The sequence below is a fragment of the Garra rufa genome, chromosome 21, assembly GCF_049309525.1.
Source record: "Garra rufa chromosome 21, GarRuf1.0, whole genome shotgun sequence".
In the NCBI taxonomy this organism is placed as follows: domain Eukaryota; kingdom Metazoa; phylum Chordata; class Actinopteri; order Cypriniformes; family Cyprinidae; genus Garra; species Garra rufa.
This window is the reverse complement of record NC_133381.1, coordinates 7,750,754-7,769,705: the sequence shown is the minus strand read 5'-3', so window position 1 is coordinate 7,769,705 and position 18,952 is coordinate 7,750,754. Positions and strand designations below refer to the sequence as shown.

The 18,952-nt window shown below is 32.2% G+C and overlaps 1 protein-coding gene across 1 annotated transcript; it reads left to right on the top strand.

Annotated features, from left to right (window-relative positions):
• The first annotated feature begins 12,013 nt into the window (after positions 1-12,013).
• LOC141295645 (prolyl hydroxylase EGLN3-like) lies at positions 12,014-18,952 on the top strand. The gene is made up of 5 exons (XM_073826893.1): positions 12,014-12,563; positions 17,334-17,453; positions 17,544-17,680; positions 17,765-17,838; positions 17,924-18,952. The coding sequence occupies exons 1-5, from the start codon at positions 12,186-12,188 to the stop codon at positions 17,950-17,952; spliced, it is 738 nt and encodes a 245-aa protein (XP_073682994.1). The 5' UTR covers positions 12,014-12,185; the 3' UTR covers positions 17,953-18,952.

Below are 18,952 nucleotides of genomic sequence, written 5' to 3'. Positions count from 1 at the left end.
AAAATTAAAACATTAAAATAATTTACATTTTAAAATGATACATACACGCATATATTAAAATGACAATGACATACAGTATATAAAATTTAAATCAAATACATATATATACATATATATATATATATATATATAAAACATTTTATATAAAATAAAATTACTATAACTTCAAATTTAAACTTAAAATCACAAGAGAAATGAAAAATATAATTTATAACTAAAACCGTAGTTTTATATATATATATATATATATATATATATATATATATGTGTGACCCTGGACCACAAAACCAGTCATAAGGTTACATTTGACAAAACTGAGATTTATACATCATTTGAAAGCCAATAAATAAGCTTTCTATTGATGTATGGTTTGTTAGGATAGGACAATATTTGGCCGAGATACATCTATTTGAAATCAGAAATCTGAGGATGCAAAAAAAATCAAAAAGACTGAGAAAATTACCTTTAAAGTTGTCCAAATTAGGTTCTTAACAATGCATATTACAAATCAAAAATTACATTTTGATATGTTTACAGTAGGAATTTTACAAAAAATCTTCATGGAACATGAACTTTACTTAATTTCTTAATGATTTTTGGCATAAAAGAAAAATCAAAAATTTTTGACCCATACAATGTATTTTTGGCTATTGCTACAAATATACCCAGCGACTTAAGACTGGTTTTGTGGTCCAGGGTCACATATATATATATATATATATATATATATATATATATATATATTCCAGGAAAAATACAAAAACATCAAAATTACACAAAACTTTCAAATTAAAATTAAATATATATCTTTTATTATTTCTATATACATAACTGAATAACAACTGAAATCATAAAAAAAATATATATAATTTTGTTGTTTTCAAAATGTATATATATACATTGTTGTTTGAAAACAACAAAATTACTAAAACCTTAAAATTAATATTCCATAGAACTTTATACTTTCAAGAGCTGTACAGAAAACAAAAAAAACATAAAACAAAATTACTATAACTTTAAAATTAAAATGACATTATATATATATATAATTACTATAACTTTTTTGATATATACATGAAAAAAAAACTAACTTATATATGGATGAATCTATTGAAATGTTACAAGTGCAATTTTAATACTTTTAATTACATTAATATTAATGTTTTTTGTTTATATGGATGTTTTCCCAACGACTATCAGCACATAAACATTTCTTATACCAAAGGATGGCTGTTAGATTTGTAATAGAAAAAAATGAATCTTGTTTTCTTCCAACTGATACGTTTTTGCAATACATGTGTGCTATAAATATTCAAAACATATTTGTTCTGAGTTAGGAAAACGAGCGGATATGATTCCAGATTATATGCACATGACTGCATGTCTCAGCATGTATACAAACCACATTTCAATAGGAGGATAATATTTATCACTTGTTTACAATACTTATCTGGGTTAACAAAACATTTAGTTAACCTTAAAATACACATACATTTGTGATTTTTCTCTGAAACATTTTGTTTTCTTCGCCAAGCTGATCTATAAATATTGATCTTTGCCAAACAGGTGGAAGTGAAGATATGGATGAATCCGTTCAGTTTACAGTCAGCTTTGACACGGCAACCGATCATATCATGTCCAGCTCTCAGATTCATATCATTGGCATGAGCTCAAAATGAAAATAGCAGCTGGTTACACTTTAAACTACAGCATGAGGGTGTTCTCACGTACACCATTGCGGGTCGTCTGGAGTTTGCACTCTTGATGTACAGCAATGTCCTGCCAGAGTAGCAATTCTAAGAAGAAGCGCTGTTGGGCAAGGCAGCGTTTCAGCTGTTTAGCTGCTGGTACAAGCACATCCAGTTCAACTTATATGACACTTTCAACTCTTAAAGGAATAGATTATGCAAAAATGTAAATGTACTGAGCCTCAGGCCAGACAAAATCTGGAGAAACTTAGTATTATACAGTGTCTGTTTTGACAGCTAATTTTGATTTAGTCTTAGACATAGTCTTTTGACTAAAATGCCATTTAGTTTTAGTCATCTGATCTGTTTTATTTTTTATAGTTATCGCTGACTAAATCTACAGTCAGCTAAAATCGAATAAGTTTAGTTACAGTGTAATTCATTTATTAAACATTTCTCTAAATTAACTCAATATGTAGGTTTGATATTAAGGTTTTCACATGACAGACAGATTTAACTGCTGTGACACACAACATGCCTATAAATGAAACCACTTCTAATAAAGAAACAAGAACATGGTTTTGCTTTTAATGAAATGCCACTGCTTATATAGGCATTATGCATTCTTTATGACAACTATACCACATTCTTCAAATTAATTGATATAATTTATTGATATAAAAAAGTTTAAGTTTAAAGTTTAATCTTTATTGGGGTTACTGAAGTGATTCAGTCAAGAGCAGTGAGTGATTTTCTGTCTTTTGTTGCTTGATTAACATCAATGCCACAGAAAACAGCAACTAAATTAGGTTGCTGTCCCTTTAAAACCGAGTGCATGGATGCAATGTACTGATATGTATGACCACCTCTGGTGTGCACTATTTGCCAATAATTCAATGGACAAGTCAATTATTCCGCTTATACTATGGTTAGCACACCTCAAGACATAGATCAGATGATATATTTCAAGCCATTCGTCCGTTTTTTGTCCTTTAAAAACGCTATTGCGAGTAGGATTAATTTCTTACACAGCTCATCCAACGCCTCTGTTGCTAATTCCAAAATGTCATTTTATACCTAGTAACGACGCTTGAGCCATTAATACTAATAGCAGACTAATGCAGTTAATAATTAAGCTATTACACAGACGGACAGATGGAAAGAGAGAGAAAGAGAGCTGGTGAATTACCTCTCTGAGTCTGTGCATCTCTCAAAAATAATGGCACTGGCAGCAGCATCTCTACTATAAGTAAAAGTTAATTTTCTTCAGAAACAGCGCCTTTATTAATGTTACCTCGCTTGTGAGAAATGTCATGTAGTTTTAAGTGGTTAATCGTCAGAGCAGCGCTACAACAACATTAGCTATATGTTAACGTGTGCTAACCAAGCGGCAACCGCCCGCTCTCTCAATTGAAACCAACACGGAAGTGACTTAAACTGGCCGCTGGAGACTGGCTGCAAAAGGGTGTCAATCCCATAGACTCCCCATGTTAAAATGCCCAACTTTACAGCAGAAAAAAATAAGTTTACAGCCTGGTACAAAAAGTGGTTTTGGTCTATATAGCTAATTTCACACTTCATGTCAACTGTGAGGAGGTGAATTTATATTAAGCCTTAAAGTTCTGCATAATTATAGGCGTGGCCACTTGAGTGACAGGGGGATTGCCACTGCTGTTACCACTGTCGCGCTAGGCGGGTGTGGTTTCAGCAACCAGCTCCACCCACGTCCCACCTCTTTGCCCATTTTTGGTTATCCGGGAGTGACGCTCGATGACGCGATTCAAAGATGGCGATGGGCGAATCCTGCCCACTATAAGCTTCAAAATTGCTCTTCAGAAACCTACGGGTGACGTCACGGACACTACGTCCATACACTGTAAAAAAAAAAGCTGTAAAATTTACGGGAAAACCCTGGCAGCTGTGGTTACCAGAGTTTTTCTGTAAAAAATACGGAAGCAATGTTTTACATTTTACGGTTTTCACTTAAATATACAGGTAAATACCGTAATTTCAGATTTTTTTTTTTAACTGATATTATGGTGATTTACCAACCTTTTGAAGTACTGAAATCTGTTTTGTAACTTTGCAATACACTGATAACCACCAAAAGCAGGTGGTGATGACAACATCACATGATCAACCAAACCCCATCACAAGGAGGTTTTAAATAATAACATATATAGAAGGTGCACCTTGTCATTCACACAAACACTAAACACCATCATGGTAACACACATAAAACTGATTTAATGCAAAAAACATTAATTTAACAGCATTATATGTAACATATAACCCTAATGTACAAAACTGCCAAGAAAAATCTAAGAAGAAAAAGTTATTTCCACAAAAAACATCAAATAAAAAAAATGAAACACAGGGAATTCTGGGAATGTCAGTTTACGGTTATTCACTGTAAATTTTACGTTCTTTTTCACTTCAAAAAACGGTATACTGCCGTAAAATTACATGCAATGTCCAACACAGTTTTTCACCGTATATAGAAGGGGAACTTACCGTTAACCATATCACAGGTTTTTACTGTAGCATTTTTACAGTTTTTTACCGTTAAATTCACAGTCATTTTTTACAGTGTATTTATTAAAGTCTATGGTGCTAACTGCATGTGTGTGCATCTGTAAGGGAGAGAGAGTGGGAGAAATAGAGTATGTGCTTTCCGTACATAATAAAACGTCATTTTGTGGCAAAAACATGGAAATAATGTGTCGTTTTTATCCTATTGTTTTATTTATCCTGTATTTATTTATTTGGCTAGTGTCGTTGTGGGTTTTGGTTATTTTGCTGTTTTAGGCTGTAAGGACCTTTGAAATAACCGAAATCATGTAGCAAGTGATATAGACATGTAATGCCATCAAGAGCTGCGTAGAACTAAGTTCGCTGTGCGTTTCCCTGAAAATAATGCACACCATTAGAACGTTCGTCAGCCAATCAGATTCAAGCATCCAACTGTTTACATTCACCTAACACCTAACTGAGTGTGTTTACGTGAATACTTGTCAAAACAGACAAATCAAAATAATTTAGTGTGTATTTCTCCGATCATGGGACGCAAAAGAGTACTCCAGTGCTGTGTGAGCGGCGCTGCTTCGTTGTGTGCGCTCAGAAAACCGGACCGAATTGTGTTCTCTTTTGCGTCGTCAAATTTATCTATATGTCTGCTCTTCTCTTACTCCCAGATACTGACATTTTTAACGTTTTATGAGATGTGTGCAACAAATGTACGCTTCTAACCTCCTACTCATGCATGCATTTGTTCGGAATACATCTCTTTCCAAATCGTCCCTCCCTAACATGTCTCGTTTTTATTCGTTGAAGTAGGCGTAAATGTCATTAGATTTTCGTCATAGTTTTTGGCATTTAAAACGAGTTTTTGTTTTGTAATCGTCTTGTTTTCTTAAGTGAAAAATGAACACTGGATTATACTACTTGCTTACCAATGGATGCTATGCAGTGAACAGGTGCCATCAGAATGAGAGTCCAAACAGCTGATAAAAACATCACAATAATCCACAGATAATCCACATTACTTCAGTCCATCAGTTAACATCATGCGAAGTGAAAAGCTGTGTGTTTGTAAGAAACAAATCCACCAAGACCCAATTTTTAACTTCAAACCATTGAGAAAAAGGCAATCTTGTCTGAATCAGGAGAGAAATATATACTGATCCAAGCAATGTTTACAGACGAAAATGAAAAATCTATATCTTGAATGGCCTGAGAGTACAACTTCAGCAAATGTTCATTTTTGGGTGAACTGTTCCTTTACATAAACACAAATCAGGAAAGACATTGTCAGTTGGACCCAAACAACTATCAGACTGCATGCATCTTATTAAACAGCATTTCATGCACATAATATTAATTTTAACTTTCCCATGGAAAATTTGAGGTGAACTGATGCATGTTGTATCATCAGAAACGGTAATTTACATCACAACATCATATCATATATTCCATTGTGCAACATGTGGGCTTCCTCTGACCTTTCTGTCTGCAGAAACCAAAGCCAGCAGATATCTGTCATTCGGGTCAGTACAAACGTCACGTCTGTGATACGGCTTTAATTATTTCCGTGCTATTTTTAGCAAATCAACGTGCATTCTGTGGTGTTTCAAGCCATTTCAGAGCGACATCAGATTTAACCCCATGTGTACTGCACAGTGAGATCAAGAGAAAAACAATGATTAACATGAATGCAACAGGAAGTGCAAAAGGGCTTTTAGATAACACAAAAATGATTAAACACAGTTGAGATTTGATGATAAAACAACTAACAGTGACTAACTGCACTGTAAAAAATTTGCTGTAGTTCTGCAGCTGGTTGCCAGTAACTTACTGTAGATTTTTAATTTATGTTATTTACTGGCAACAGTTTGTTCAAAGTTAAATGAACATTAAACATTAACAAGTCTTTGTCTTTACAGAATAAAACTATAAAATAACAACCTACTGCAAAGCATTCTGGGAACCAGAAATCTTCATCAACCTTTTTCTGTTTTTTTCCTTCAGATTTTGGTTCCCAGAATGCTTTGCATGAGGCTGTTATTTTAGTTTTATTCTGTAAAGATAAAGACTTGTTAATGTTTAATGTTCAATTAACTTTGAACAAACTGTTGCCAGTAAATAGCATAAATTAAAATCTACAGTAAGTTACTGGCAACCAGCTGCCAGTAATACTGTAATTTCTACAGATTTTGTTTACAGTGTGGGGTATGTGTATTTGAAGATGAATGACTGGCAAAGCTTTTGGGAAAAATCACTATACTTTTAAAAACACAAGATATGATAAAAACAAATAAAGAAGAAATATTTAAGATTCGCCATTATTTCTAGGTCAAAAAACACGTCACTGATTAAACAAACTTTGTAAAGAAGGTCTGATTGTCTGGTAACACTTTACAATAAGGTTCATTAGTTAACTACATTGGTTAACATGAACAAAGAATGAACAATATCTGCATAACAATATCAATAATCTTTGTTCATCTTAATTTAAGCATTTACTAATGCATTATTTTAAAAAAAGAAAAAAAAAGAACAATTAACAATTTTTAATGGCTTACTGACAATTATGCATTGCAAGAATGACTTGCAATAGTAGTTATTACAATTAATGACAAAATTAGACTTTTTATTTAAATTTGGAAATGTATTTTTGTTTGTTTTAAACTTTTAAAACTTATATGATAAAAATGAAATATTTAGGATTCTGCGCAAATTTCAAGGTTTAAAATATGTCACAATCATGTGAACTTTGTAAAGCAGATTTTCTTAATGATGGAATATTTATTATTATAATTAAAAACAACAACATCAACATCAGAACCATAAATTATTACTTTAACAGCATTTTTAATGGCTCAAACACATGAGCATTATTGTTACTGACATTTACATTTACAATTTTCCCTTTAGGACATATAAGATGTGATTATCTTACATCAGGAAGTGTATTTCATGGTTTCTTTCTTTTTTTTTAAAGTTAATATTTAAAACATAGCTAAGTCATGGTTAAAATAAAGAAATATTAAAGATTCTACACTATTTCTAAGTAAAAAAATAAATAATCAGAAATCAAAGACAAATTTGCTAACACCAAACTGCTGTCCCACAACCACAAAACACATTTAAGTATAACAATCTTAGATGTTTACTAAGACCTTCTACTATCTATTAAAACCCACAATAGTATTTAAAATATCAGTAAGCTTAATATATATAAAATCATCATTTATCGAGTACTTTCAATTGGGAGGTGGCTGTCCCGAACCCTACTGCAACACATATCACTAAATATTTGGGGAAATAAACTAATTTTTAGAACAGTTATGCAATTGTTTTTTTAGAATTTTGGTATGTCACAATCTATGGCAAGCTATGGCATCGCTTGAAGAACCCTTTAAAGCACCTTTATTTTTAAGAGTGTAGGTCAATATAACCTTTCTAATTAAATTATATATTACTGTGTTTTGGTAGATAAATTTGGGGAGAGTACAAATATTCAAAATCTTGCTGAAAATATGAGCACAACTTGCACAATTACTAGAAATCTGTAACTTAGATATCAATTTGTACATACTGTATGTATACTTCAATTTGTATACTGTTTTTATTAGATCAATTCTGTAGAATGGCCTATATATGGTCAGATAAAATTAATAATAATAATTAGTATTATTGTTAATAATAAATTGTTTATTATTATTATTATTATTATTACAACAACAGCAGTTTAATGGCACATACTGACACTTATGCATCAAATAAATGACTAATGCATCCTGACAAGGACTTATGAGTGTTACTGACATTGACATTCATGCTTTTCTCTCCAGGACATATAAGAAGTAATTATCCTTCATCCTTCAAAATCTTTTCTGTCCAGGCTTGTGTAAGCTCTAAATTAGGATTTGACACATGTGATGGTGTTCACGTACTCAGACTCTCCCCTTTCATCTGACATCAAGTGCGCACACGGCACTTCTTCTACAGTCGACTCGATGACAGAATATCAGGGAAACCGGGCTGCCGAACAGCCCTCCGAAGACCAAACGATCAAAAATGATCAGAACAGGTGTCCGGATGAGAACAGTGGACGCATGGAGCTGCCCAGAGAGCTCAGGAAGCCCCGCAGTAACCGGGCAAAATCTAAAGAACACAAACGACTAAACACACACAAACTAGTCTCGCAATACATAGTCCCGTGCATGAACTCCTACGGCTTGTGTATAGTTGATAATTTTCTAGGGGACAGGATCGGAGAGCGCGTTGTGCAGGAGGTGAAGCGCATTCATCAGAGTGGCAACATGCAGGATGGACAGTTAGTGAGCCAACAACTAAACAAAAGCAAAGCTATTCGTGGGGACAAGATTGCATGGGTCGATGGCACCGAAAGCGGCTGCCAAAACATTGGCTATCTGCTGACCCGAATGGACAAGCTCATCACGTGTGGAGACGGGAAACTGGACAAGTTCAAAATCAGAGGAAGACATAAGGTGAGTGTTTCCTAAAGTTTCCCAAGCATCCAAAAATGACAAGCATAAATCAATCTGTATGCTTTGGAAACAGATGCACACAGTTGCACGCTTTAATTTGCAACACAAGCAAGACAATTATAAATGCATTGCAATGCAAAGGTTTAAAACTGATTAGGAGGAGATGCATGTGTAAGTTTTTGTTTTTCATTTGCAAATCTGTAAAATGCATTAAAAGCACACCGAGAGCAGTGTTTTTGCACTTCTTGAAAACGCCCCCTTCATATGCGAGAGCTTTGTGCGCGTACATGCGGCTCTTTGGCTCCTCAATGGCGGTCAGACTCAGGCATGACCATAAAATGAGCTCATAAACGTTACAATGCCACGTACTTTAATTAAAAGACGAGGTCCTTGTGTAAAAGCATTGGTGATCTCATTCACACCAATTTAATCATTTTCTTAAGCGTGAATTGTTTAGGAATGTAAAGCATGCATGAGAGTGATTGAGTGTCTCTTGCTGTGGTCTGACTCTGCTGGGCATTACGGACTGTAAATCGGCACACTTGGGTTGAACTCGTAGAAATAAAACACGACGGTAGAATGGCCTCAATGTAGAAATGAGTGATCTTGAGTGGGTGGGGCTTAGCGACCTGGAGGATGTCACGTAGGATGGAGCAAAAATGCGCATTAAACACAAATAAATTAATGATTAAATGCATCATATGTATTTTAATTTTCAGTTCAAAGTTTAGATTTGTCTTACTTGATTTTTTAAAAACTAAATTGTTTCCTGTCTCATGTATTAAATATAAAAAACTAGACCTATATAAAATATGTATATTTAAATAAAATATTTGTACTTGATTACATTTTAAAAAGCGACATACAATAGACGAAAATTAGTCATTCGTCAGAGCCAAACGATATTTGTTTCTATATGTTTGTATTTGTCTCTATATTGTTTCTGTTTTATTTTATTGTGTTATTTTTTAAAAATTGTATTTATTTACTTTTAAAGAAGTGGCTAACATTAAACAAACATTAGTATTTTCGAAACAGAGCCAAACATATTTGTTTCTATGTTTGCATTTGTTTGTTTTATTTATTTATTTAAAATATTAATTATTTACATCAAAATTAAAACGTGACTTGTAATAGACAGACATTATAGTAATTCGTCACAGAGCCAAACAAGATTCGTTCTGTTTATATTTTGTATTTAAAATATTTGTATTTATTTTACATTTGCATTTTTTAAAAAGTGATTTACAATAGATGAGCTTTAACAATTCGTCACAGAGCCAAACAATATTTTTCTATATGTTTGTATTTGTTTCTACATTGGTTCTATTTTAATGTTTTATTTAAAATATTATTTATTTACATTTACATGTTAAAAACTGAGTTGTTAAAGACAAACATTAGTAATTCGTCACAGAACCAAACAATATTTGTTTTATATGTTTTTTATTGTTTCTATAGTTTTTCTGTTTTATTTTTAATAATTTTTATTTACATTTAAAAAGATATTTGTATCTGTTTCTATACATTTTTTTATTCAATTTTATAATTCAAATATTTTATTCATTTACATTTACATTTTTTAAAAAAGTGACTTATAATAGACAAAGATTGTAATTCGTCAAAGAGCCAAACCATGTTTCTAGTGTTTCTATTTTAATTTTTATTCAAAATATTTATATTTATTTACATTTGCATTTTAAAAAAGTGACTTATAATAGACAAACATTAGTAATTCTTCACAGAGCCAAACAAAATCTGTTTCTGTATTGATTCTATTTCATTTATTTTATTGATTTACATTTAGATTTTAAAAAGTGACCTATATTAGACAAATATTAGTAATTTGTCACAGAGCCAAACACAAATTGTTTATGTTTGTATTTGTTTTTTTTTTATTTAAAATATTTGTATTTATTTATATTCTATAGATTTCTGTAGGTTTGTTTGTTTGTTTGTTCTATATATTTTACATTTACATTAAACATTACAATAGACAAACAAGCAAGTCATCACAGAGCCAACCAATATTTGCTTCTATATTTTTGTATTTGTGTCTATTTTTTATTTAAAATGTTTTTTTTTTACATTTACATTTAAAAAAGTGACCTATAATGGACGAACATTAGTAATTTGTCACAGAGCCAAACAATAATTGTTTATATATGTTTGTATCCTTTTCTATTTTTTATTAAAAAATGTTTTTTTTTTTACATTTATATTTTAAAAAGTGACATAATAGACGAACATTATTCATATTTCTTATAAAATAAAATATTTGTATTTATTTACATTCTATAGATTTCTATAAATTTTGTATCTATATCTATTTTTTTTACATTAACATTAGACATTACAATAGACAAACAAGCAAGTCATCACAGAGCCAACCAATATTTGCTTCTATATTTTTGTATTTGTGTCTATTTTTTATTTAAGATGTTTTTTTTTTTACATTTACATTTAAAAAAGTGACCTATAATGGACGAACATTAGTAATTTGTCACAGAGCCAAAAAATATTTGTTTATATATGTTTGTATCCTTTTCTATTTTTTATTTAAAAATGTTTTTTTTTTTACATTTATATTTTAAAAAGTGACATAATAGACGAACATTATTCGTATTTCTTATAAAATAAAATATTTGTATTTATTTATATTCTATAGATTTCTATAGATTTTGTATCTATATCTATTTTTTACATTAACATTAGACATTACAATAGACAAACAAGCAATTCGTCACAGAGCAAACATTTGCTCATGCATCTGCATCATTATAATGAGGGCTGTCACATTACCCTTTCCTGGTTATCATCAAACAATGCTTAATTTTAACACCTTACCATGCATTTCAATGGATAAAGTATCTCCGTGTCACTATTCTTATGTAAATATTTCTCAGACAACTAGTGGAGTAGCACGTAGGCGGCGATATCACGTGACACCCGTTCCTTTTCTCACCGTTTGTCTAGATGGCTCAATCAGGGTCGTTTGTGGTTACTAAATTACGATTAAAAAAATCAGAGATTTCGGAGGACAGTTTCCATTTGTATGTATGGTTCAAATTTACAAAAGTATAATTTTAAAAATAACACTTTAAAGTAAACAAGTAAACAAAAAATATCCTGAAATTTAATCGCGGATGAATGGAGGATTCAACTTTTGGAGCCGCGAAGCGCCCCCTATAGGAAGATAAATTTGAGTCACAGGAAACATGAATTGTCCAATCCCTCATTGTTGAATTTGAGCGCACTGAATGGGGTTTTCATAGGAATATCCGCCCACTGAAGCGCGACACACATTCTGCACGTTCCACATGCGCCGCAGGTGCGCTGGGCTCTGATCGCTCATGGACCCTCATACAGAGCGATTATAAAGCCCACCTACAGCCCCTGCCTGCTGCATGTGCCATTCTTTATTCGTCTCTTGAGGGACGAATCCATAGCATTAGAAATAACTTTGAAAACTTCGTTAATTTGTATGCAAGAAGCGCAAGACAAAATGCCATTTCTTCAGCACGCACTGGACTCGCAGTTGGAGAGTTTGGCTTTAGAGCAAGTGGTTCCAGCTCTATTGGACCAAGGCTTCTTTTACGTGGACCATTTTCTGGGGGACATCGCGGGCCACATGGTTCTGGGTCAGGTCAAACGCATGCATTACTGTGGGCTTCTCAACGACGGCCAGCTGGCCAGGCGAAGCAATGGAGTTTGCAGGAGAAGCATCAGAGGAGACAAAATAACATGGGTTAACGGGACCGAGAGGGGCACGGAGGCTGTCAATTTCTTATTAACACTCATAGACAAACTCATTTCTCTCTGTGTGGGTCGACTGGACAAAAGTATTTGCGCAAGGTCAAAGGTAAGCGTTATTGCACTACGAAGTGCTTTAAAACTAAAAATGTATCAGCTGAGAAACCGGAATTAAGTTGAATTAACTTTTTGTAGTAACAAATTAATAACGCTAATACTTGATACGATTCTGATCAGAGCATAAATGTATTTTCAATTAGAAGTGTTATGAAACTTTGATTTCGCTGTTCATTTGTGGCATTTCTAAGTAAATGTACGCCATTAAGGCTGAAAACTGGCTACGTGTACTATCGCACACCCTCAGCGCACTTTCAAAAGTTGTAAAAAATAAATGATTGGGAATATTGTTAAATTGTGGGAAATCAGACATGTGGTTTAACTTTGACTAATATTTTATATGATAAGTTTATAGCCTAAAGGCAAGCCTTTATAAAAGGCTTCATTAATTAATGCACAGATCAGTACAAGTTCGGTTCAAGTAGTTAAAAATGATCGTTAACTTTGTTTTGCATATGCATAGACAAAAAAACATTTACAAATGAACATATAGGCTATGTGCACTACGACTTTTTAATCGTGATATACATACATATATATAGGCTATATATGTATAAAAGTGCTGTCAAATCAATTAATTGCGATTATTCACATCCAAAATAAGTTTGTTTATATAATATATAAAAGAAATATACGTGCTGTCAAATCGATTATTCACATCCGAAATAAGTTTGTTTACATAATATAAAATATGTGTGTGTCCACTATGTACATTTACTATGTATATTTATACATGTGTACATTTAAAAAAAAAATTACCTAAAAACATAAAAAAAGATGTAGATATACATACATACATACATACATACATATATGTGACCCTGGACCACAAAACCAGTCTTAAGTCGCTGGGGTATATTTGTAGCAATAGCCAAAAATACATTGCATGGGTCAAAATTTTAGATTTTTCTTTTATGCCAAAAATCATTAGGAAATTAAGTAAAGATCATGTCTATGAAGATTTTTTGTAAAATTCCTACTATAAATATATCAAAATGACAACTTTAAAGGTGATTTTCTCAGTATTTAGATTTTTTGCACCCTCAGATTCCTAATTTTCAAATAAATGTATCTCGGCCAAATATTGTCCTATCCTAACAAACCATACATCAACAGAAAGCTTGTTTATTGAGCTTTCAAATGATGTATACATCTCAGTTTTGTAAAATGTAACCTTATGACTGGTTTTGTGGTCCAGGGTCACATATATATATTTATATATATATTTATATATAGATATACATACATACATATATATATATGTATAAAAGTGCTGTCAAACTGTTTATTCGTGATTAATTGCATCTAAAATAAGTTTGTTCATATAATTTTTTTAATATTTACATAATATAAAATATATGTGTGTGCGCTACACTGTAAAAAGTTTTCACCAGTTTCAACTTAAAAACTTAAGTTTAGCAGCTGCCTTAAGATTTTAAGTTAAATCAACTTGTACATTGTAATAAGTTAAAATGACTTGTGGTTTTAAGCTGATTTAACTTAAAAACTTAAGGCAGCTGCTGAACTTAGGTTTTTAAGTTGAATCTGGTGAAAACATTTTACAGTGTATGTACATTTATATATATGTATATTTATACATGTGTATAAATCCCTAATAACAAAATGTTATATATATATATATAATTTAAATGGATTTTCTATTTTAATATATTTTAATATATATATATATGTTTTGGTGAAAAACATTTTTTTTTAAAGAATCTTTTAAAAGTTTAAAAGAACAGCATTTACCCAAAATAGAAATCTTTTGTAAATGTCACTTTAAATCAAGCTCCCTTGCTAAATAAAATTATAAAGTTATTTCCCCCCCTCCAAAAACATCTTACTGCTCCAAAAGTTTTGATACAGTAGTGTATACACAAGTATACATGATGAACATTACTTTACAACTTGAGTTTTTAATCATTTCAGAGTAGTTTGTTTGTTCATCCGGGTGAATACAGGGTCTCACTCCGTTAAGCATTAGTTTCTGTCTTTGTCTGGCTCTTTGTTTTCGAGCAGTTACAGTAGAGTGCTTTGGCACACACTGTCTATACTGTGCCTGGTGATGAATGGCAGAGATAGGCTTTCAGTTTCTGCTGTTGTGAACAGTACGTGACTCCTCTCACTGCGCTGATGTACTCTGGGTTACAGGAGGCCCGGAGTGAAGCAACAGGATGTTTAAGAGCCATATTTACCAAAGTCAGCTGCGGACACAAGAGTTTTACGTCCTGGAAAAAAATAAGGACTAAAAAATTATATTTTTGTTTGTCTTGCTTTTCTCTTATTTTGTGGTCTGCAGAATAAAAGTATTAAATTAGCAGTAAATTTGATCCAAAGTGGCTTAAAAGAGGCAATAACACAAGAAGTGCTACGCTGTAAAAAGTTTTCAGCAGTTTCAACTTAAAAACTTAAGTTTAGCAGCTGCCTTACAATTTTAAGTTAAATCAACTTGAGTCATTTCAACTCACAAGTTAAACCAACTCATTTTTATTTTAATAAGTTAAATGACTTGTAGTTTTAAGCTGATTTAACCTAAAATTTTAAGGCAGCTGCTGAACTTAGGTTTTTAAGTTGAATCTGGTGAAAACGTTTTACAGTGTAGCAATAAAAAGTTTCAGACGTTGTCTAGAAGATAGGCATAAGAGAAATAGTAAAAAAATGGTGTTTTTTAAGTTTTCATGAAAGAGATATGTTTTTAGTTGTTTTACAAACATCACCAGGCATTCAGACAGAATATAAACCAATATACTGAATATCATTTAATATAAGCTAGAATATTCTTTGCTACCCTAAAAAACTTTTTTGTCTGTCATCTGTTCCCAAACTCTTTGCAGACATCATAATATAATCCCTAATAACAAAATGATAGCTTCTGAATGAAAAAAGCACTTCATAAGCACTTAATAAATTAATCGTTTTAGTGCAATCTTACTTTAGTAAGCGGATAAAGAGTATTAACATTTCATAACTCTGTGTTTTGAAATGGTTTCGTATTGACTTTGCAAGTGGGCGTAAATGGTTAAGTGTGCTGAATCAGAGCTCTGGATTGTGTACGCTAGTTGGCCGTCGCAGCTGAAGTCTGTGTGGTGCTGTAGACTCACGCTCAACACGTAGCACTGTCATTAAACCCTCAGCGCTCTGGCTGCTGGCCAAGCTTGCTCTCTTTAGCCACGCATGTACACATACACTCGCGCACGCACACACTTCCTCCTGCTCTCTGTGCAGCTACATGTTTACATTGCCTTATGACGACAAACTTGCGTGTACACTCGTATTGTGGGAATGTGATCATGATGAACACTTGTCTGCAGAAATGTAAACATGGGCACCGGTGACTGTATATGTGAGGGCTGGGAGGGGTTAACCGGGATCTGCTGAGAGGAGAAATAAATGCTTTGTTTTGAACATTATTAGACAGTTTGCATTAATAAGCATTCCAGGATGGAGCAAAAATGGAAATTTGCTGAAAATGTACTCACCCTCAGGCTGTCCAAGATATAGATGAGTTTGTTTCTTCATCTGCATTTAAGCATTGCATTATTTCCTCACCAACGGATCCTCTGCAGTGAATGGGTGCCGTCAGTCCAAACTGCTGATAAAACATCACAATAGTTCATAAGTAATCCACACGACTCCAGTCCATCAGTTAACATCTTGAGAAGTGAAAAGCTGCATGTTTGTAAGAAACAAAAGCATCTTTATGCATTTTAACTTTAAACCATCAGTTCTAGCAAAAATATGAATTCATTAATATAAATATTTTATAAATATAATTATGCATCAGCTATTTAATTTCTCAAATACTTTTGCTAGTCAAACAAATGTGCTTCATGTACAGATGTGACATAAAAACTGATAACTTTTAAACTAATCTGTTTTATTGTGGTTTAGAGTTCAATAATAACTAAATCTACAAACTGTTTCAAGTTTAAATAAACATTTTTTTTTAGATATAAACAATTTCACAAGCTTTTTTTTCATTCTTTGTAGAATGTTTTGGTACTATAACAAAACAAAAGATAGATTAGACAATTATTAATTATACTAAATTATACTACAGCATGTAAAGTTTGAAGAGAATGTTTATAATTAGTTTTTTTGGGAAAGAAATTATACAAAGTAATACTTTTATTTAGCAAGGATGCTTTAAATTGATCAAAAGTTGTAAATAATGTTACAAAAGATTTCTATTTCAGATAAACGCTGTTGCTCCGAACTTTCTATTCATCAAAGCAACCTGAAAATATTCTACACAGCTGTTTTCAACATAATAATAATAATATGTTTTTGAGCAGCAAAGAATGATTTCTGAAGGAAAGGAAAATAGTAAAAATATTTCAAAATTGTACTGTTTTTGCTGTGCTTCAAGTAACTGCAGGCTTGGTGAGCAGAAGAGACGTATTTAAAAAAACATTAAACATCTTACTGTTCAATAACTTTTGACTGTAGTGTAGATTGGAAAAATATTCATTTTTTGATACTAAAGCAGGCAAAGTGTAAGAAATTACTATTTTGTATATTCTGGTATAACTGTTTTTTGTAAACTTTACAAACTTAATTCTTATCTCTACTTGTTTAAGAAAAAAAATTCAGCAATTAGTCAATAATTTGTAGCAAGTATATATAAAACTCAATAAATATGACACATTTTCAGTGACATAATTAATCATTAGCATGTTTACCTTGAAATACATATATCCGAGATAGGTTGTAATGTAAAATATCTATCAAGCTTAGTTTCCTGTGTCTTTTTTTTCAGGCAATGGTGGCTTGTTATCCAGGAAATGGAGCAGGATATGTGAAACATGTAGATAACCCTAATGCAGACGGCCGCTGCGTCACCTGTATTTACTATCTGAATAAAAACTGGAATGCGAAGGTAGGCTTTTCAGTTGTTCTTTTTCAAATATCATTTCCAAAATATATATTATACAGTGTTAATTAATCAAATGTCAATGTTTGTTTTTAGGAGCATGGTGGATTGCTGAGGATCTTCCCTGAAGGAAAACCTTACGTAGCCGACATCGAGCCTTTGTTTGATCGACTTTTGCTCTTCTGGTCAGATCGCAGGAACCCTCATGAAGTTCAACCATCGTATGCTACAAGGTTACTATTAGCGTTCACTGTTATTATATTAGATGTTAATTTGATTTCGTGGCATCATGCTAAAGTGTCTGTTTTGTGTCACAGGTATGCAATCACTGTGTGGTACTTTGATTCAGAGGAAAGAGCTGAAGCAAAAAAAAAATTCAGAGATCTGACAGGTTGGTTCAGCCAAAATCATTAGTATCGGTGTATTTTTAAAAGTTAAATTCTAAATATCTAATTGTTTAAATCTTTATATTTCAGCCAACTCACAGGAAGGTTCAACATCTTAACAGAAACAAAACACTGGCTTGTCTCCTCCGAGAGGATTTTGTTTGTCTACTGTCTTATTTCTTTGCTTTTTTCTATTTTTACATTGCTTGTTGCACTAATGGTACCTCTCCCCCCACTTTGTATTTGTGATTTACTACGTCCTTAAAATAAGTGAAGAGTCGTTTGAATAACCCGCTGCTAATGTAAAGACAATTTTGAGAAAAATGTAAGAATCTTAAGATTAATGCATTAGATGTTTATTGTAATTATTCTTTGTAAAAACCTTTCAGAGCTATGTTGTCTAGATGTGTAAAAAGAAGAAAATTAACAAAAAGGAATAGATAAGAGAGAGAGAAATATATAGTATATATATATATAACACTAGTTATTGTTTGTTTCAGAACTATGTCACCAAGCGTTATGAATATGTTCTTTTCATGCTTGTCCTTTTTTGTTATATGCTATTATTTTTGTTTTGTATGTTTTGGCACATGTTTTGTCGTTCCTTGCGTAATCTATGAACACAGTAGAAAGGAAATTTGAACTTGTCAGTTGAATTGAAGTTGTGTATATATAGATGCTTTATTATTTTTGAACGACAGTTTAATGTTGAATGAGACTCTTTCAAATTGGGATGTTTAAAAAAAGTCCTTCTGTGTTCACAAACGTTTAAAAAGCACTTAGTCAGATGATATTGCTTTATTTGTTCAGTCCCAGTGTGTGTTAGTGTTTAATGAGAGAATTGAATCAGCTTGCATGCGGGTCAGCAATGCTGCTCAACCACACCCTCGGATCAATATCATTTGACAGTTGTTTCATAACATTTTGAGCTTTATAAAATGTTTCTTTAACAAAAGTTGTTCTGGAAAAAAAAAACTTTTTTGTGTGAACTGGTTGGTTCATGTACTGTACACAAATTGAGATTTACAACCATTTGAAATGGCCAAATTAAACAACTTCAATTGTTTATATTACATTGTTTTGTTTCAGTAATAAAGTTTTTCCTTTGGCCATAATTTA